At 62.9% G+C, this 16,933-nt stretch overlaps 2 protein-coding genes across 3 annotated transcripts; one reads left to right on the forward strand and one right to left on the reverse strand.

Moving 5' to 3' along the window:
• The first annotated feature begins 1,751 nt into the window (after window positions 1–1,751).
• On the forward strand, window positions 1,752–13,406 carry VWA5B2 (von Willebrand factor A domain containing 5B2). 2 transcript variants are annotated; one of them, XM_063167167.1, is made up of 22 exons: window positions 1,752–1,894; window positions 5,135–5,290; window positions 5,626–5,799; window positions 6,118–6,343; window positions 6,448–6,602; window positions 7,032–7,163; window positions 7,276–7,400; window positions 7,593–7,769; window positions 7,852–7,962; window positions 8,083–8,285; window positions 8,548–8,662; window positions 8,734–8,919; window positions 9,015–9,174; window positions 9,250–9,539; window positions 10,624–10,849; window positions 10,932–11,276; window positions 11,345–11,482; window positions 11,559–11,678; window positions 11,826–11,903; window positions 12,103–12,172; window positions 12,397–12,505; window positions 12,771–13,406. In XM_063167167.1, the coding sequence occupies exons 2-22, from the start codon at window positions 5,152–5,154 to the stop codon at window positions 13,377–13,379; spliced, it is 3,888 nt and encodes a 1,295-aa protein (XP_063023237.1). In that variant the 5' UTR covers window positions 1,752–1,894; window positions 5,135–5,151; the 3' UTR covers window positions 13,380–13,406. The 2 variants fall into 2 exon arrangements, with proteins under 2 accessions (XP_063023237.1, XP_063023238.1); XM_063167168.1 differs by having other exon boundaries at window positions 6,118–6,331.
• Window positions 13,407–13,789: 383 nt separating this feature from the next.
• ALG3 (ALG3 alpha-1,3- mannosyltransferase) lies at window positions 13,790–16,903 on the reverse strand. Its single transcript, XM_063167169.1, has 9 exons — window positions 16,753–16,903; window positions 16,195–16,294; window positions 15,960–16,107; window positions 15,655–15,815; window positions 15,400–15,520; window positions 14,932–15,137; window positions 14,620–14,696; window positions 14,291–14,435; window positions 13,790–14,178 (listed from the first exon to the last, which is right to left on the reverse strand). Exons 1-9 carry the CDS (start codon window positions 16,901–16,903, stop codon window positions 13,989–13,991), a joined length of 1,299 nt encoding a protein of 432 aa, XP_063023239.1. The 3' UTR covers window positions 13,790–13,988.
• Window positions 16,904–16,933: the final 30 nt, after the last annotated feature.

Consider the following 16,933-nt stretch of genomic DNA (forward strand, 5'->3'; position numbering starts at 1 on the left):
CAGCACGCAGGGGCGACCCAGCTGTGTCCCCAGCGCTGCTCAGGCCGTTGTCACTCGCCTGCTGTCACCCCCGGGCCCGCGTCTGACGCTGGGGGCTGGCCAAGCTCCATCACCCCGGCTGGTGGCTCTGAACCAGGGCTCGCATTTGGATGCTTTTCCTCGCCTCAGCTTGGCCTAGAAATGATATCTCAGAGAAAAATCAAAGCTTGTGGGTTTTTTTTTCCTGAGGCTGGAGTGGCTGTGATGATGGGAGCAGGAGTCCTGTGCACATTGCAGGCTGTGAGGATGTGTTGCGGCGTGTGTGGGGCCTCCAGCAGCTCCCAGAGCTGGTGGCTGTCGCGGGGGGATAACACATGGATTAGCATCCTTCTCCTGTGGTCGTAAAGCAGAGGGAAGGGGAGCAGCTGCACACTTCAGCTCTCCTCTGTGCACCGGGAGGGGAAGGGATGTGCCATGGGGCATCTCACACGGGGGAGGGAATGGCTCAGAGTGCTCTAGCAAGGGCCCTAGGGATGCACAGAGTGCCTCTTGGCCAGATAATTGCTGGCTAAAGCTCGGGGTGAGGGGTCAGAAGGGAGGAGTGTGTCTCAGCTACCGTGTACATCCAAGGGCATCTTCCAGCACGATTTCCCTGCCTTGCTCCTGCTGTCACCTGTGAAACCCGTGTCACGGAGCTGCAGCTGCAGTGGCATATGGGCCAGCTCAGAGGTGAGATCTAAAAATACCTGCTGAGGGCTGGGGACTGCTCCCCCTGTGGTGCTGCTGGATTTTCTGCCCCAGTTTGTGCTGGACTGGCTCCAGGCTGGGTGTGGCGGTGGGTTCTGTGTGCAGGAGTGGGTGGGGGGGCTCCTCTCTGTCTCTATAAAAAGAGCTGCAGCAGCACAGTCCTATCTATAGCACAGGGAAAGGCAGGACAGGATTAGCCCAAATCTGATGGATCTCTCTGGTCCTGCTTGGGAACGTGGGGCTGTCAGTGGCTGAGGGATTCCCAGTGCGCCCCGGGCTGTGAGATCTCCTGCCAGCAGACATGTCCTGACTTTGCTGGGATTTCCTGACTGCCTGCACCTTCCCCAGGGGGGCTTGTTGTCACACATTTGTCCCAAAAGCTGCGCTGTCCCTGGATCCCCCCTCGTTCCTGCTCCTCAGGGCTGTGATTTCACTGCAGCACATGGAGGCTGAGGAGGAAAGCCCAGTGGTACCCAGGGCATCTGGGTTTGGGGTGGATATCGAGCACCTACCTGCTGCCAGTCATTTTGTTATGGCCTCAGGGCAGCTGAGACCTTTCCTAGTGAGGCTGGTTGTGACACTTGTGGCCAATGTGATTTGTGCTGGAGAGTTCAGCTGGTTGATGGGGGCTGTTTTGCCTCATAATCTATTGGGGGGCACACAGGGGGTGGTTACACGTCCCAGTCATACAAACCCCGTGTTTTTTCTTGCTGCAGCAGGGGTCTCACCAGCACCCCAGTTTGCCTGGACGCTGCTATTCTGTGGGTCCAGAGCAGCCCACAGCCATGGACTGTGCTCCTGACGGGTGCCTGTCACTGTGTGAGGGTGCTGGCTGTCCCCTGAGCCCCCCAGCGTTCCCTGTGAGAGCATCCCCCCGCCCCCCCGGGTGCCGGTATAGGGAGTGTGTCTCTTTAATGAGGCTGGGCTTGGAGCAGCTCTGCTGCTGGCACAGGGAGTGAGGGATGGAGCGAGGGCGGTGAAGGAGCCAGTGCCAGAGAGGGAGCCTGCAGCAGGGAGAGGCGGGGAGGGAGCACTCATCCCCCGGGTACCGCAGCCACCCTGACGGAGGGAAACCCATCCCCAGGGAAGGGGCTCTGCAGGAGGCAGGGAGCAGCGGGTGCTGAGAGGAGCCTGCAGCCTCTGTGTCATCCTCATCCTCCTCCTCCAGGTAAGGAGCAGGGCCAGGCAGGGCAGGGACCGTGGTGGCTTGGGACCCCGAGGGTGTCCCGCAATTCCTCGGTGTCCCAGGGCTGCGCATCCGCTGCCAGGGCAGCTCTGGGTCATGGGAGGGGTGAGAGGTGGAGATGAGACAGCAGGGCCACAAAAGTGCTGAAATCACCATCCGGCAGGGACCAGACTGGGCTGGCTCCAGCAACTGCTGGGAACACGCTCCAGGTTATCAGCAGCCAGTCCCTGGGCCAGGCCACGGCTGTCCCGTGCTGGGGGACACTGGGACCCTTCTGTGGAGTTGCCCTGCCAGGATTTGCCCTTGTCAGGGGAAATCAGTAGGGCTGAGACTTTTCTTTTGGGGGGTGCCTGTGTTAGGGTGCATTGAGGACAAGTAACTCCTGATCCCTGACACAAGGATGGGATTTTCCAGGGGTTTTAGTGGCTCTGGGGAGGCAAGAGCAGCAGCTCAGGTCCTGGGGGTGGTGGTCCTGGATGCGGTGTCAGAGTCAGGGCGTGAGTGCCAGCTTGCACGTGTGTGTGCAGTGGGCTCTGCTCTCTGTTCCCACTCCCCAGCAGACAAAGCAGGAGGCACCACAGATGGGGACAGTCCTTTGCCCCATCCAGCAGTTCCTTTCCCCTTCACTCCTCTTTGGCTCTGCAAAGTGATGTGTCCCATGGGTATAGGGCAGCAGCACCATCACCTCCTGGCCTTCTCCAAGCTCCCGGAGTTGGGATGGATCCTGCTCTCCTGCCTTTGTGCCCCAGGGGATGTCTCGCAGGGAGGGGAGGCCAGGGAAGCTGGGGTAACGCAGCTGAGCAGCAGGGGCAGCAATGGCTCCTCGCTCCAGGCACTCTTGCAGAGGTTGGGCTCCTCTCCTTCCATCCTTTCCATTGAACCTGCCTGTGTGTCTGTCACCAGTGGAAATTTCCGCTGGGTTTGCCGCTGCCGGGTTTGGCCTCTTCCTTCCCCAGCCCGTGCTGAGCCCCCGCTTGGGCGGCTGCTGCTGCAGCAGGTGAAACTCTGGCAGCTCCCCCAGCAGCTGAGGAGGGGCTGCTGGGCTAAGGCACCTGCCTCCCCTTCCAGCCTGGCTGGGAAACTCAGCCTGCCCACAGGCGAGACGGGAAACATTGATTTACTCTGACCCAGGGAAGAGTCAGCTCCGTCTTGCCTTCACAGAGAGTTTGTAGCCGCCAGCACAGAGAGCAACCCCAGCCTGCTGTAGCCCCTTTATATTGGGGTGCTGCTGGGTAAACCAGCTCCTGCAGGCAGTAGGTGGAGGGGAGGAAGAAGAGAGGGCTGTGAAGGTACTGGAAATAGTGCTGGGCATGGGGAGAGGGCTGGGGACCTGTTGGTGATGGCACATTGGACTCTGGCGACAAGTTGCTGCCCCGGGGAAAGAGGATGAAGAGGCTGGGGTGAGGACCATCAGGTCTGGTTTTATTCATTAGCACAGAGCTTAGAGCAGCCAGCTCAAAGCGTGGCAGGGCCAGATGGGGCCTGTTTACCCTGTGAGGTGAATGTAAAGAGCAGTGATAACACGGGACAGCCTCTCCAGCAGTCCCTGGTAAACACGGCAGTGACCCGGCCGGCAAACACCGGCACGTTGCTGAGCATCAAACTGGCTGCCTTGGGAACAAATTAAACAGCTCTGGGCAGAAATACATCTTTAATGCTCAGTGTGGCTGGGTTGGAGGCACCCTGGTCTCCAGATCCCATCTGGGTGCTGTGGCCAGGGCAGGAACCAGCTGTTGATGTGCCCAGCTGTGGAACTGCCAGTGTGGAGGAGCAGCAGGCTGTGCAGGGACCCTGTGCCACCTCGAGTGCTGGGAGCACAGTTTGGGGGTGCAGCACTGCGTGCAGCATCCTGCACAGAGGGTGGAGGGCTGGTGGTGATGGGGTGTGGTTGGGTGGCAGGATCTGCCAGCATAACCCTGCAATGCCAGCTGAGCGGGTAAATGGCTCTCCTCTGGTGTAATGGACTGATTTTCCTGGGATGCAGCCACGTTGCTAATGCACTTCTGCACTTCTCCAAGGCTCCCTGTTTTGTGCAGCTGAGAGTTTGGTCCCGGTGCTGCCTCCAAGGATGCAGCCCTGCTCCTCTTGCAGGGATGCTCTGTGAGAGGCACTCTGTGACCCCAGCCGAGGGCACCCCGAGCCTCCCATTGCCAGAGCTCTTAGGAGCTGTTCCCAGGATGAAGGCCACTGGAGAGGGGGCACCAGATGGCTCAGCTGTACCTAGCTGTGTCCTTGCCCTGGGCACACTGTGTGCTGCAGCACCAGCACATGGCATGGGGCAGGGCCTCGCTGGGCACAGGTGCTTGGGGCAGAGCAGAGGTGCAGACCCACATGTGGGGCAGACCCCGTGCACACTGTCCACACATCCACGCAGCCAGGGCTAAGGCTGACAGAAATATTTTACACAAATATTTGATGGCACAGGGTGGGCTGATGTTGGAGAGAGGCTTTGACTCCAGACAATTGTTTGTGATGTTGCTCCTGGGTGTTTTCCCAAGGGGAAGAGAGGTGTGGAGTGGGTTGGTGCCATGGTTGGAAGGCATTCCCAGACACCTCTCTTCCTGCCAAGAGCTGGGACCCTGGACACATCCATTTCTGGGAAAAGACGGTGATGATCATCCACTTGTCGGGCTCCACCCTGCAGCGCATTCCCTCTGTGCTGTTCTTCCATGCAGCACTGACCTTGTTGTTAATTATTAAACCCCCAGCAAACACTGCTGGCTGCTTTGTCCTAGTTACACTGTGGGCTTCTCACCCTTCTGGTTGGCCTTTTTTTTTTTTTGACAAATTACCCTGGTAACCTCTGTGGATGAATGGAGATGGGAGCAGCAGACGATCCAGTGCAGGAGATGGCCTGGAGAGGCTCTGGGGTGGCTGAGAGATGGGCTGCATGTGGTTGGCCATTACCCATTCTGTCCAGGAGTCCCTGTTTGTCTGCCAGGGCTTGGGGCTTGCCTGTAGCACTGCCCACAGGAGTTTTTTTGCCCTCTCTGTGGGCTCCTGTGGCTCCAGACCTGGTTTGCAGGTGGGCTGGGGTCCAAGGAGAGACCTGGGTCCAGGTCCATGTGTTCTGTGGAAGCTGAAGAGCAGCCTGGCATGTGGGAAGGCTGGAGACCTGCTCCCTCTCTCAGGCTGGGCAGATGTAAATGGCCTGTGGGCAGAAGCCCCTTCCAGCAGACCCTGTCCCTGGGCATCCAGTGCCTGCCTTCCCTCTGCTCACAGCTGCCCACTGAGGGACCATGCCAGGCCTCTACGCCCTCGTGTCCTGGGAGGCTCTGCCCCTGAAGAGCTCCACGGTGAAGGCTTGTGCCAACGGGTACTCCCTGAGCATCACCGCTCACCTCCTGTACACCAACCCCCACAAGGAGCCCGTGGAAGGTAAGGGAGGGCTCTCAGCTGTGGCAGGGACTGCCCTGAGAGCCCCAGTGCTGGAGAGCATCCTGCCTGCAGCCCAGCTGTGTCCTGGCCCCCAAACCTTGCTCAGTCTGGGGAGCAAAGACGGAGGCCAGCAGAGCTGGGGCCATTGTCACACACTGTGGGAGGAGGAGAGTGAGACTGAGCAAACAGATTGCCAGCACAGAAGAAGAGGTTCCATCCTCGCTCTGGGTGGCTCCTGCGTCTCGCTCACGTGCTGTGAGTCACACAGGGGCTCCCCTGGGCTGTTCGTGCCACAGCCGTGCCGGCTCTGCCTCGGGGCTCTCCTCTGCCCGCAGGCATCTTCATCTACCCGCTGGAGGAGTCGGAGGTGGTGGCTGGCTTTGAGGCGGCGGCGGGCAGCCGGCGGGTGACGTTCCAGCTGCAGAGCCGGCAGCGGGTGCAGGAATGCTGCCTGCAGTGCGGCCCCGGCATCGGCCCCGGCCCCGGCCGCCCGCGCCGCTGCACCAGCGGTGAGTGCCCTGCCGTGCCCTGCCGTGCCCTGCCACGGGTGCTGCTCGTGGGTGCTGCTCGTGGGTGCTGCTCGTGGGTGCTCCTGGCCAGCAGGCTCAGAACGGGCAGGGGGTGATGTGTGGTCTCTGGGGATGGAGATCTCCACGTCTTCTTTCCCCTCCCTCCACCTCTTCTGGGGCTCTGCTGCCATGTGCACAGCCTCTGTGACACCTGTGCTCTGCTGTCACCCCTGGGAGCGATTAGGGCCACCAATGACCTCCTCCACAACCCCACATATCTCACTGACCTCCCCCATCCCTCCTCCCTCTCCTGCCCAGGCCACCTGGTCTTGGATGAGGATGTGGAGCGTTCCACCTTCATCATTGTCACCGGCACGCTGTGCCCGTCGGAGAGCCTGGCTGTCACCCTGAGCACGGTGCAGGAGCTGCCCACGCTGCCAGACGGGGCCCTGCGCCTGCTGCTGCCCCCCATCCTCACACCCCACGTCCCCGCCGACCCCGAGAGCGAGCCGGCAAGCTTGTGTGACGACAGGTTGGCCCTATGGTGATTTTCATGGCTTCCTCAGTCTCTGCCATCCCAGGGGGGCGATGCCAATGCTGGGCGAGCAGGCTGGGGGGCAGGAGCCATCACCCCCTCTCCCCTTGCAGCCCCACAAGCTGTTTTGGGGGGCCAGGTGCCCGGAGCCAGTCACCCACTGTGGTGCCTGCGGACAGCGTGGATGTCTTTCGGGGACGACCCTACAACCCTTTTCCTTACGAGTTCTCCTTCGAGCTGCTGGTGAAGGGCCCCTGCTTGCTGGCAGGTAGGGGTGTGGCTTGGGTGTTATCAGTTGGTTGTGTAAAACCTCCTCAAAATGTGGGTGATGTTCCCTGGTCCCTCATTTCTAGGAGGATGTGAGGGCCTGTTGCTGGGCATCCTCTTGCACTCCCTCCAGGTGAAGAATCCCTTTTTCCATTCCATCCCTGGGGCTGGGACACCTCAAAGTGACCCTGCCTGTGCCTTTGGGCAGCTCTAGGTCAGCAGCCTCCTTCCCTGGGGTGATGTGATGCACTGAGGAGAGGGTGGGTGAGGAGGGGAAGCTGGTTGGTTGGTGGGGATGTGCTCCTTGCTGCTGGCCCAGTCAATCCCATCAGCTCTGTCAGGAACAAGCCACTGTTTGTGGGGCCTGGTGGGTGGGGGGCTGAGGAGGGGGTTTGTGGGGGGCTTACCTGCTGCCTTCCCTTCTTTGCAGGGCTGGAGAGCCCATCACATGCCCTGAGAGCTGATGCTGACCCTTGGGCCAATTCTGCCACCACCACCTGTGTCACCTTAGCCGAGCCCCACCGCTACGACAGGGACCTGGAGATCATCCTCTACCCTTGTGGTGAGGGGAGACGGTGCCCTGGGAGGGTTTGAGGCATCACCCCAGAAACATCCAGAGCATCCCCCAGCCCCTTGCCGCACAGGGTAGCTCTAATCTCTTCTGTGCCCCCCAGAGCCCCACAGCCCGCACCTGGTGATTGAGGATGGCACCATGACGTACCCCGAGTACGAGGCGCACATCCGGGGCCGCCGGGACTACGTGCGGATTGCCAGGAAGGACAGCAGTGGCGAGAGACAGGTGACAGGGCAGGGCCAGAGGGGAAAAGGGAGGGTGGCACAGCCACTGCTGCCCTGCCAGAGGAGGAAAGGGAGGTGGGCACAGCCACTGCTGCCCTGCCAGAGGAGGAAGGGGGAGGTGGTGGGGTGTGGGTGAGGCAGACCTTGCTGTGGTCCGAGGGTGTGAGAAAGCTCTGACCTGCCTGGCTCGCAGGTGGCTTTTGTGCAGAAGCGTTTCCACAAGGACATCTTCCCCAACCCCGTGCTGATGCTGAATTTCTGCCCGGCTGTGGAGGGCGTCCCCGGGGCCCTGCAGAGCGTCACCCGCGAGATCCTCTTCCTCATCGACCGCAGCGACTCCATCAGTGGCCCTGACCTTGACAAGGTCAAGGTGAGGCACAGCCATGGGTCTGGGGGTGCTCCCTGGCTGGCCAGCCCTTAGCAGCTGTCCCTGGTCCCTGCTGTCTCCTCAGGAGGCTTTGCTGGTAGCCCTGAAGAGCCTCCCGTCAGGAACACTGCTCAACCTTGCCAGCTTTGGCGCTGACATCAAGCCGCTCTTCCCATCCAGTCGCCTCTGCAGCAACGTGAGTGTCACGGGCAAATCCTGGGGATCCAGGAACCCCTCCTTGTCCTTCTCCCAGCTCCTTGACTTGGGCTGGGCTCTGGTGAGCCAGGGGATGCTGCAAGGCTCTTTGTGCTGACAGGAGACGTTGCGCCGTGCCTGCAAGTACCTGGGCGGGCTGCGGGCAGACCCTGGTGGCACCAACCTGCTGGCAGCCCTGGGCTGGGCGCTGGCACAGCCCCTCCACCACGGCTACCCTCGCCAGCTGTTCCTGCTCACCGGGGCAGCAGCGGGCAGTGCCAGCAGGATCCTGCGGCTGGTGCGCAGGCAGGCCAGCACCGTCAGGTACGGCACCGGCACTGCCGAAGGACTCCGTGTTCCCTAAATCCCCCACGCTGTTCCCACTGATTCTCCTTGTGCAGCCCCAAATCTTCCCTGAGCCTGCCCCAAGGGTGTCCTTCACCCATCGCCTCGGCTCTTCCTGGGGTGCCCCAGAACAGAGCCAGGGCAGCACTCTGGCTCTCAGATCTGCCCATCCCTGCTAAAGGGCTCATCACTGGGTTTGCCAGCCCCCAGCCCAGCCATGGCTTTCCCTCCCCTCCCGCAGGTGTTTCAGCTTTGGCATGGGCCCACACGCGTGCCGGCGGCTGCTGAAGGCCATGGCCAAGGTGAGCCGGGGCCGTGCCGAGTTCCTGAGTCCCTCTGAGAGGCTGCAGCCCAAGGTAAGGCCCAGGCAGGGCAGGGGGGCACTGGGGACACCGCCGTGTGTGACACTGTGCGCACTCCCCCCCAGCTGATCAAGTCCCTGAAGAAGGCGATCGAGCCGGCCATCAGCGACATCACCATCGACTGGTACGTCCCCGACAGCATGGAGGCTCTGCTGTCACCCACCGAGCTCCCGGCCCTGTACCCCGGGGACCGCCTCGTCAGCTACTGCGTCCTCTACAGCATCGCCCGCTTCGGGGACAGGCGCCCGCTGGTACGGCTGGCACGGCCTGGGCAGGGTGGCCTGGCCCCTGTGCCAGCGGCTGCTGTGCCAGCTGGGGGCTGATGGTGCTGTCCTCTCTCTCCCAGGGCCAGGATGGGGCTCGGCAGAGCTCCCGGGGCTCAGCCTTTCTCTCCCAGCAGGACGTGCCCAGTCCTGGGGAGAGCCACCAGCCATCCCAGAGCCACCCAGGAACTGGGGATGCCTCCCTGGACGTTTTCTCTGGAAGTACAGAGGTGTCAGAGCGGAGTGAGTGGGGTCCAGAGCTGGGGCAGGGGCAGTCGTGGGAACCAGGGGCTAACAGGGCGTGTGCTCACTGGGCAGGTATCGATCCTGTTTCTGGGGGAGACATCTGGAAGCGGATCTACCAGCCCTCGTACATCCAGGAGCAGTATGTCCTGACACACTGCTCTGTCAGCACTGACCGCAGCCAGGGGCTGCTCTCCCGCAGCTCCACCAGCAGCGAGTCCACTGGTTCCCGGGACGTGGCCCTCGAGGGTGGCTCCTCGGGCCCTGGTGCTGATGTCACCTCCCAGCAGGGCCAGAAGAGCCTGTCCCTCTGCGAGTCCTCCACCAAATCTGCCCCGCTGCCCTCTGCCCCAGCTGGCACCAAGGTAAGGATGCCAAGGGGATGCAGGGGCTCATGGTGTGGGGGTTGTTCATGGCTTAGCTGGGGCCTGGCTGCCCTGTTGTGCCCAGGCATCTGCCCACTGGGCTGGGAAACAGTGCTGTAGCCTGAATTTTAAGCAAGGATCAGCAGTGTATGCCATGAGGATGTTCCTGGGTGGTTTTGCCCTACTGCAATGGGACAGCTGGCGACCAAGCAGCAGGTCCCTTAGTGTCCCTAGCCAGCAGTCAGCTGAGTGCCTAACAGACTCCTGAGCCAGCTCAGTGACGCCTTAAAGCTGCAGAAACCAAATGAAGATAGCTGGGCTGGCGTCACGTAACAAATCTGTTGAGCCAGAGAGGAAAGGCTGCTTGGCTGGGCTTCAGCCTGGCTCCTTCAGCCCTCAGCCAACACTCCAGACGCTTCATTAGCGATGGGCCACATCCCTGCTGCTTCATACCTGGGTTTAAAACCCAGCTGGGTTCTTGGGGGAAGGCAGCTGCCCCAGTGCCAGTGGCCCCAAGGCTTGGTGAGGCCAGCTGTCACCCAGCACCAGGACACGCTCCCTCCCAGTGGCACGGCTTAGGTAACCCACTCCTGTCACACAGCAGCACAGCTGGTGCCCTTTGCTGCTGAAATGTCAAGCGTAAGTGATTTCCCTGCAGAGTAAATGATCCTCCCAACTCCCAGCTGCCAGAGCGAGAGGTGGCATGGGTGCCACTGCCCTGACTTGGCTTTTGGGGGAAGCATCTCAATGCAGGGACACCACTCTGCACTGGAGAATGCATCCCATTGTAACATCATCCAGCCTGAGTATTCTAGCTAATCTCACTTCTGCACACACACAAATCCCTGGCAACTCCAGCACCAGCCTGAGTCAGTCCCCAGGGATGTTTGCAAACTCCTGTGTGGGTGCTTCCCATGTCTGTGGTGCCAGGGCAGCATCCCTGGGAAGCAGCTGGTGCCAGCCTGCAGAGCACTGATGACAGCCAAGGCTCCAGCCAGCAGCAGGAGGGGTGTAGGTGCCCATGGCAGCTCAGGGCAATCTGGGCTCCGTGCTGGCCTTGCCAACAGCCCTGTCCCCACCGCAGGTGACAGTGGCCCTGAGCACGGAGGAGCTGGCACGGCAGAAGAAGGCGCTGGCACGTGCTGCCCTGGCTGGGCGCAGCTTCTCCACACCACACGGGGAGCTGGATGCCCATCGGCTCTGCCAGGCCCTGGAAAAGGTGTCACAGAAGAGGAACCAGTCCCTGGAGGGGCGGCTGGATGAGCTGGGACCGCAGGCACGGCAAATGCTGCCCGGGGCAGCGGAGTCAAGTGCGTGCTGGCTCTGGGACCAGGGCGGTGGGGTGGGGCCCGGTGCCCCCGCCTTGCTGAGCCCCTCCTTTGCCGTTCCCAGATAACCTCCTCTCGCCCACCCACCTGGACTGGGACATGCTGGTGGAGCCCTCCTACCTCTTCAGTGCCTCGCCAGCGCCCGAGGCGGGGCAGCCCGGCCTGGGTGATGCCAGCGCGCCCCTGCACTGCCAGGTGGTGATCCACGCGCTGCGGGCCGGCACGCCGGTGTCCTGGGAAGTGACAGCTTCCCTGGAGCCCCTGCTGCAGCCCCGGGAGGGCCCGGGCAGGGGGGACCCGCCGCGGAGGGCGGCCAAGGCCTGGGACAAGCCCCTGCACCGCCTGGCAGCGCGCTCCGTGGTCCGGGACAACGAGAGCGTGGCGCAGCGGGAAGCCAAGCTGGAGCAAGGTGGGTGCTGGCGCGGCGCCCCGGGGCGGCCCCGGCATCCCCCCGCCCTAACCGCCTCCTCCGGGCAGGTCTCGCCCGCCGGTTCCGCCTGAAGGCCGTGCAAACCAGCAAAGCCTGCAACGTGCCTTCCCTCTACACTCGCCTGGTGCCCGTGGACGGTGCCACGCAGACAGCCCTGCCCGCAGCCCCCGAGGTGTGGGGCGTAGGTACGGACAAGGGCCTGGTGGCAGGGAGAGGGGACAGCAAGGGGACAGAGGGCTGAGGTGGCGTCGTCCCTTGCAGCTGGCTCGGCCGGCCGGACACGGGCTGCTGCGGCAGGGAACTGGCACCACCGGAGCTCCTCCGCGGCTCAGGGGCAGCAGCAGGAGGCAGCGGAGCAGGATGAGGCCCCTGGCACTGCAGGTACTGACTCAGACCTTTATGTCAACTTCTCCTCCCCGGGGATCCACACTGAGGTCTTTGGAGACCCTCAGCTGGTGGCTGTGAGCGGCTGGTCCTGCCTGAGGGTCTCTGGAGCCTGGGACCCCACAAGATTTTGCTCTTTTGCAGAGCGAGATGAGATCGCCAGGTCCCTGGGCAGCATCTCCTCCCCTACCTTTGGCTGGGAAAAGCAGAACTACTCAAACGGTGTGTCCAGGCTGGAGGGGGCCAAGGGCTGGATCAGGGTGTGAGATGGGCTACCCTCGATGCCCTGCCACAGCTGGAGCATCCATTGTGCCCTCAGTACCCTGGGCATGTGGGCTGACCTGCCCTCCCAGGTACTGGACAGTGGGACACCCCTCTGTGTGCATCATGTTCCCACTGTGCTTAATTCTCCCCCTTGCAGGGCCTCCATCCAGCCCCTCCACCACCTCCATGGGCTCCCAGAAATCCACAGAGAGCATCGCAGGCTCCAGGTGACACTGTGGGGTGGGGGGATGCAAGGGACCACAAAATGGCATGTTGTGGGGAGAGGGGGACAGTGACACTTTTGGGAAGCTGCTGGTCCCCTGTCCCCTGCCAGCTCCTGCAGCATAACTGGGGGGGTTTAGCACTCCTGCCCCTTCCCTGCAGCAGTTTGGTGTCCAGCTGCCTTCCAGGAATTCCTGCCAGTCCTGTTACCTTGCCTGTGACCCCACAGGTTTAGCCTGAGCAGGCGCAGGGGCCCCAGCCTGGCGCTGCGCCCGCAGTGCCTCAGCCCAGAGAGCGAGCGCTCCAGCAACCACGCCAGCCACGACTACCTCCCGCTGGTAAGGGCCTGCTGCCTGTCCCCTGTCCCCACCCCAGCGGGGGGACCTGCCCTGCTGGGTGCCAGCTGAGCCACCCAGATCATGCCTAGCAGCACAAGCAGTGGAAGATGCCGCGTCAGCCCTGCATGGGGATCTGGGTTGGCTTTTTGGGGGCATTAGACTGTCCCTGTGCCCCAGGGACACTCCTGCAGCCCCAGTGTTTGGTGCCGTGGTGGGTCTGCACCCCTGCCTGCCCTCCCCACTTGTCTGTGCCCCCTCCTTGCAGGTGCAGCTGCAGCAAGCCCGGGGGCCCTTCCAGCTCACCGAGAGCTTCTCTGAAGTGGTGCAGATCCCCCTGGACCGCTTGCGCCGTGCCTCCCCCTATGCCTCCCACCGTGCCAGCCTCAGCCCCGTGTCCCCAGGGGCCAGGAGCCTGCCTGAGGCAGCAGCTGGGGCTGAGGAGGGCGAGGAGCCCCTCCCAGCCCCGCAGCCCAGCTCGCCCCCGTCCCGCAGCACCTGCTCCGAGGTGCCCAGCGCGGCCGCGTGGGCGCAGGCCGACAGCGGGCACGGCTCCGAGTCCGACACCGGGCCCCACTCGGCCGCCCCCTCTGAGGCCGGCGGGAGCTGCCAGGACGTGGGGCCAGAGGATCTGGAGAGCGCCAGCTGGGCCACGGCGGTGGCCCTGGCGTGGCTGGAGCATCGCTGTGCCGGGTTCTTTGAGGAGTGGGAGCTGGTGGCGGCCAAGGCGGACGCGTGGCTGTGGGCGCAGCGCCTGCCCGAGGGGGTGGACGTGGGCTGCCTCAAAGGGGCAGCCAGGCACTTGTTCCTGCTGCTGCGTCACTGGGACGAGAACATCAAGCTGAACATGCTGTGCTACAACCCCAACAACGTCTGACGGCCGCCCAAGGGGCCAATAAAGACACCTGGCTCCAAGCCACCTGCACTGGTGTCTCTGTTATCAGCAGAGAGCTGCTGGCTCCCTTCAGGCCATGCCAGGACTCACCAGAATCATAGGAGGGGCTCACCCCCTTCCCAGCCATCTCTGGTGAGAGGGAGCAGGCAGGGGAATAGGAAAAGCTGTACTGGAGGGACTCCTGGGCTCCATCAAAGCAAATGAAACAGTGAGGCAAAGCAGTTCTGCAGCTCCTCTCTTCTAACCTCACCCCAGAGGCTGCTGCCTAGCCCTGGGCACCCCTTTCCCACAGCTGGAAAGCCAGAGTGCTCATGGCTCTAGAAGTTGCTCTGCCTTCCCTGAGGTGGGGCAAGTCCAGGGACAGCTGCTCTGACATCATCACAGGACAAGGGTTTTGGACAAGGGCACACAAAGCCCCCTTTATTCGGGAAGTCCTGTCTTTTGGGGGACCCCACACCTGCCCCCTTTGCACAGTTCCAGGGCTCATGGGCCTCTTGGGATTGCTGTGGGCAGCCTGGAGTCAAGTGGGAAAAGAGCAGGCAGATGGGGCAGTTCCAGAGGCCAGTTCCCACTGGCCAGCCATCCCCACTCTCACTGGGCTTTCCTGGACGTGGCTGTGGGTTTCCTGCTCGGTGGAGGGGTGTGTGACACCGGCGTGGGGGCTGTGCCGTACCAGAGCTGGAGCAGGATGAGTCCATGGCAGATGTGCAGGGAGAGGGAGCTGCACACTGTGGAGGGGTAGGTGTTCCAGCAGAGCTCAATCACGCCCAGCAGCAGCACCCTGTGCAGGGGAAAGCTGGGGGTCAGCATGGTCAGCATGGTCAGCATGACACATCAGCCATCCTCACTCCCAGAGCCCCAGCAGAGGGGCTCCCCTCCCTGCCAGCACGTACTTGGGCATGTGGGCCAGCTTGGTGGTCGGGGTGCACCAGAGTAAGTAGGGCAGAGTGTGGAAATACCAGACGTAGAACTGGTAGTGCAGGGAGCGGCTGCAGCAGACACCCAGGAAGTTGGAGGAGAAGAGGATGAAGACAATCCATGCACTGGCATTAAGGGGGCAAACACAGGAGGCTGGAGGTGTTGTCCCACAAGAGCTCCCCAGCATGGCTCCTTTCCCCAGGGCAGGCTGGTACAACAGCGCTGCATGACCTGGGACCCAACCAGGCTTCTCCCTGCCCTGCCTTCTCCCTCTCTCCTTGCTGCCCACCCTGCCAAAGGATATTGTTGACAGTCAAGCGAGGGGATGCAGGTTTCCTTTTGGCAGGATCCTTCAACAGAGTCAGGATGTTCTCTTTGGAACTGAGAGGGAAGAACAAACATTGATCTCAACTACTGAAAGTCTCTCCCACCCCAGTGTTCCCCTGTGAGCCACAATGCCTGGGCCATATATTCCCCAGAATAGAACAGTAACTGCCCTCCAACTCACACCTGCAATCCCAGAACTGCAGCACTGCAGGGGCAGGGCAGTCATGGATCTGTATCCTGCACAAGGGATTGGCAGGGATCAACACCCGTGGGGAACCCCAGGTCTCACCTGTGCCACCGGTGCAGTGCAAAGAGCCCCAGGCCTGCCAGGTGAGCCAGGAGCAGAGCAGCATGGAAGACTCTATTCTGGAAAACCTCTTCTGGGAGGAAGCGCCAGTTCACCGTCCATTTAAACTGGAACTGGCGGCCCAGGTCAAAGGAGCGGGTCAGGTACCCCACAGGGTTCACAAGCAGGAAGGGCAGGCCCAGAACCACCTGCACGGACACACCAGCACCATCACAGAGCCCTACACCAGGATGCTGTTACCCCAGCTACCCCCTGAGAAGCCCAGTGCCACGTGTGGTGACAGGGACAGTCAGCCCAAGAGGAAAGTCACGTGAGTTAGATTATTTATCAACGCCCAGCTTGCTGTGAGAGGGCACAGGTGCTGGTGCCACTGTCTCCACCCACGGCTCTGCAGCCTGGCAAGGCAGCCCCCATTCCCTGCTGCTGCAGCTGGTGCAAACAGGGACCCACCTGGAGCAGGGCACAGATGCAGAGCTTGGGGATACAGCCCAGGAGGCCAAACCGTTGCAGGAGGAGAAAGAGGAGTCCAGGGGCGAAGAGCAGGATGTTCATCTTCACGGACACAGCCAGGCTGAGCAGGAAGCTGCATTACCACTGCGGAGCCCACACGGAGCCCCGGCAGGCCCTGAGCCGAGCACAGCTCCTGCTGGGGCTGAGCTGGCTCACACACCCAGCAGCCACGGAGAGCAGCACCCAGCCCCTCACCTGAAGAGGAGGCAGCCCCAGGACCAGCGCTCCTCCAGGAAGAGGTTGATGGCGAGGAAGAGGATGGCCATGGCCACAGGGTCATTGAAGAGCCGCAGCACAAAGATGGAGTGGATGCGGTATGAGGCGCAGCACATGAAGAAGAAAACATACGGAGGGACCTTGCAGGGGACAGAAACACAGAAGGGTCAGCAGCAGCCTGTCCTGGGCTCCCTGCTGCTGCTGCTGACCTCCTCCACACCCCAGCCCTGAGCCCGTGTCCGTTCCACCGGGGTGAGCGCTCAGGAGCCCCGGCCTCAGGGTACCTTGTTGGTCCGGCAGTAGATGCGGAAGACGAGGAGCAGGTTGAGGAGGTAGAGGCCGGCGAAGAGGTACTGAGCCAGGCGGATGTCGGAGCCGCGGCCCGTGGCATGGTAGAGCCCCAGGAAGATGTACACGAATCCGGCGGGGTAGCTGTGGGGAGACCGGAGTGAGGGGCCGGGCCCTGCGGCCCCTCGGGGAGCCGCCGGTCACGGAGAGCTGGGTGTCCCCGTCACTCACACCAGCGGGCCGGTGTCACCCTTCAGCTGGGTGTAGTCGCGGGTGCCGTTGGCGAACCCCTCCACCTCCTGCATGTAGGCCTTCCAGTCGATCTCGGTGTCTGCGGGACGGCGGGCTCAGCGGGGCTCAGCGGGGCTCGGGGGCACTGCGGGGGCTGCGGGGCCTGACCCACTTCCAATGCCGCCAGCCTGACCCCGTGCCTCGCTGCCATGCTGTCAGCACGGGCTCTCCCGAGCCGCCACATCCAGCACCCCCGGCCCAGCCCCGCGTCCCTCCCTGGCCCGGCCCTGTCCCCCTGCCCGGGGATGCTGTCACCCGAGGGGCCGGGACAGCGCTGTCCCCGCGCCCGCGGCATCCCCGCCCCCCTCGCTGCCCCGGGACAAGCCCCGCCATCACCGCCCACCCCGGGGCCGAACTGTCCGGGACAAGCCCCGCCATCACCGCCCACCCCGGGGCCGAGCTGTCCCTGTCCCTGTCCCCGCACCGCCCCGGACCGGCCCCGCTATCCCCGGGGGCAGCCCCAGGCAGCGCCGGGCCGGGCCGGGCCCCAGCACTCACAGGGGACCCTGCGGATGACCCAGAGGTTAACGCCACCCTCGGCCAGGCAGAGGCAGGCGGCCACCAGCGGGGTGTAGCGGGGCTCCAGCAGCGCCGCCCGCCGCTCCCGCCATGCCCGCCGCAGCACCGCCACCCCCCGCCCCGCCGCCATTCCGCTCCGTGTTTCCGCCCGGAGCGCTTA

This window comes from Melospiza melodia, chromosome 12 (genome assembly GCF_035770615.1).
Source record: "Melospiza melodia melodia isolate bMelMel2 chromosome 12, bMelMel2.pri, whole genome shotgun sequence".
NCBI classification, from domain to species: Eukaryota; Metazoa; Chordata; class Aves; order Passeriformes; family Passerellidae; genus Melospiza; species Melospiza melodia.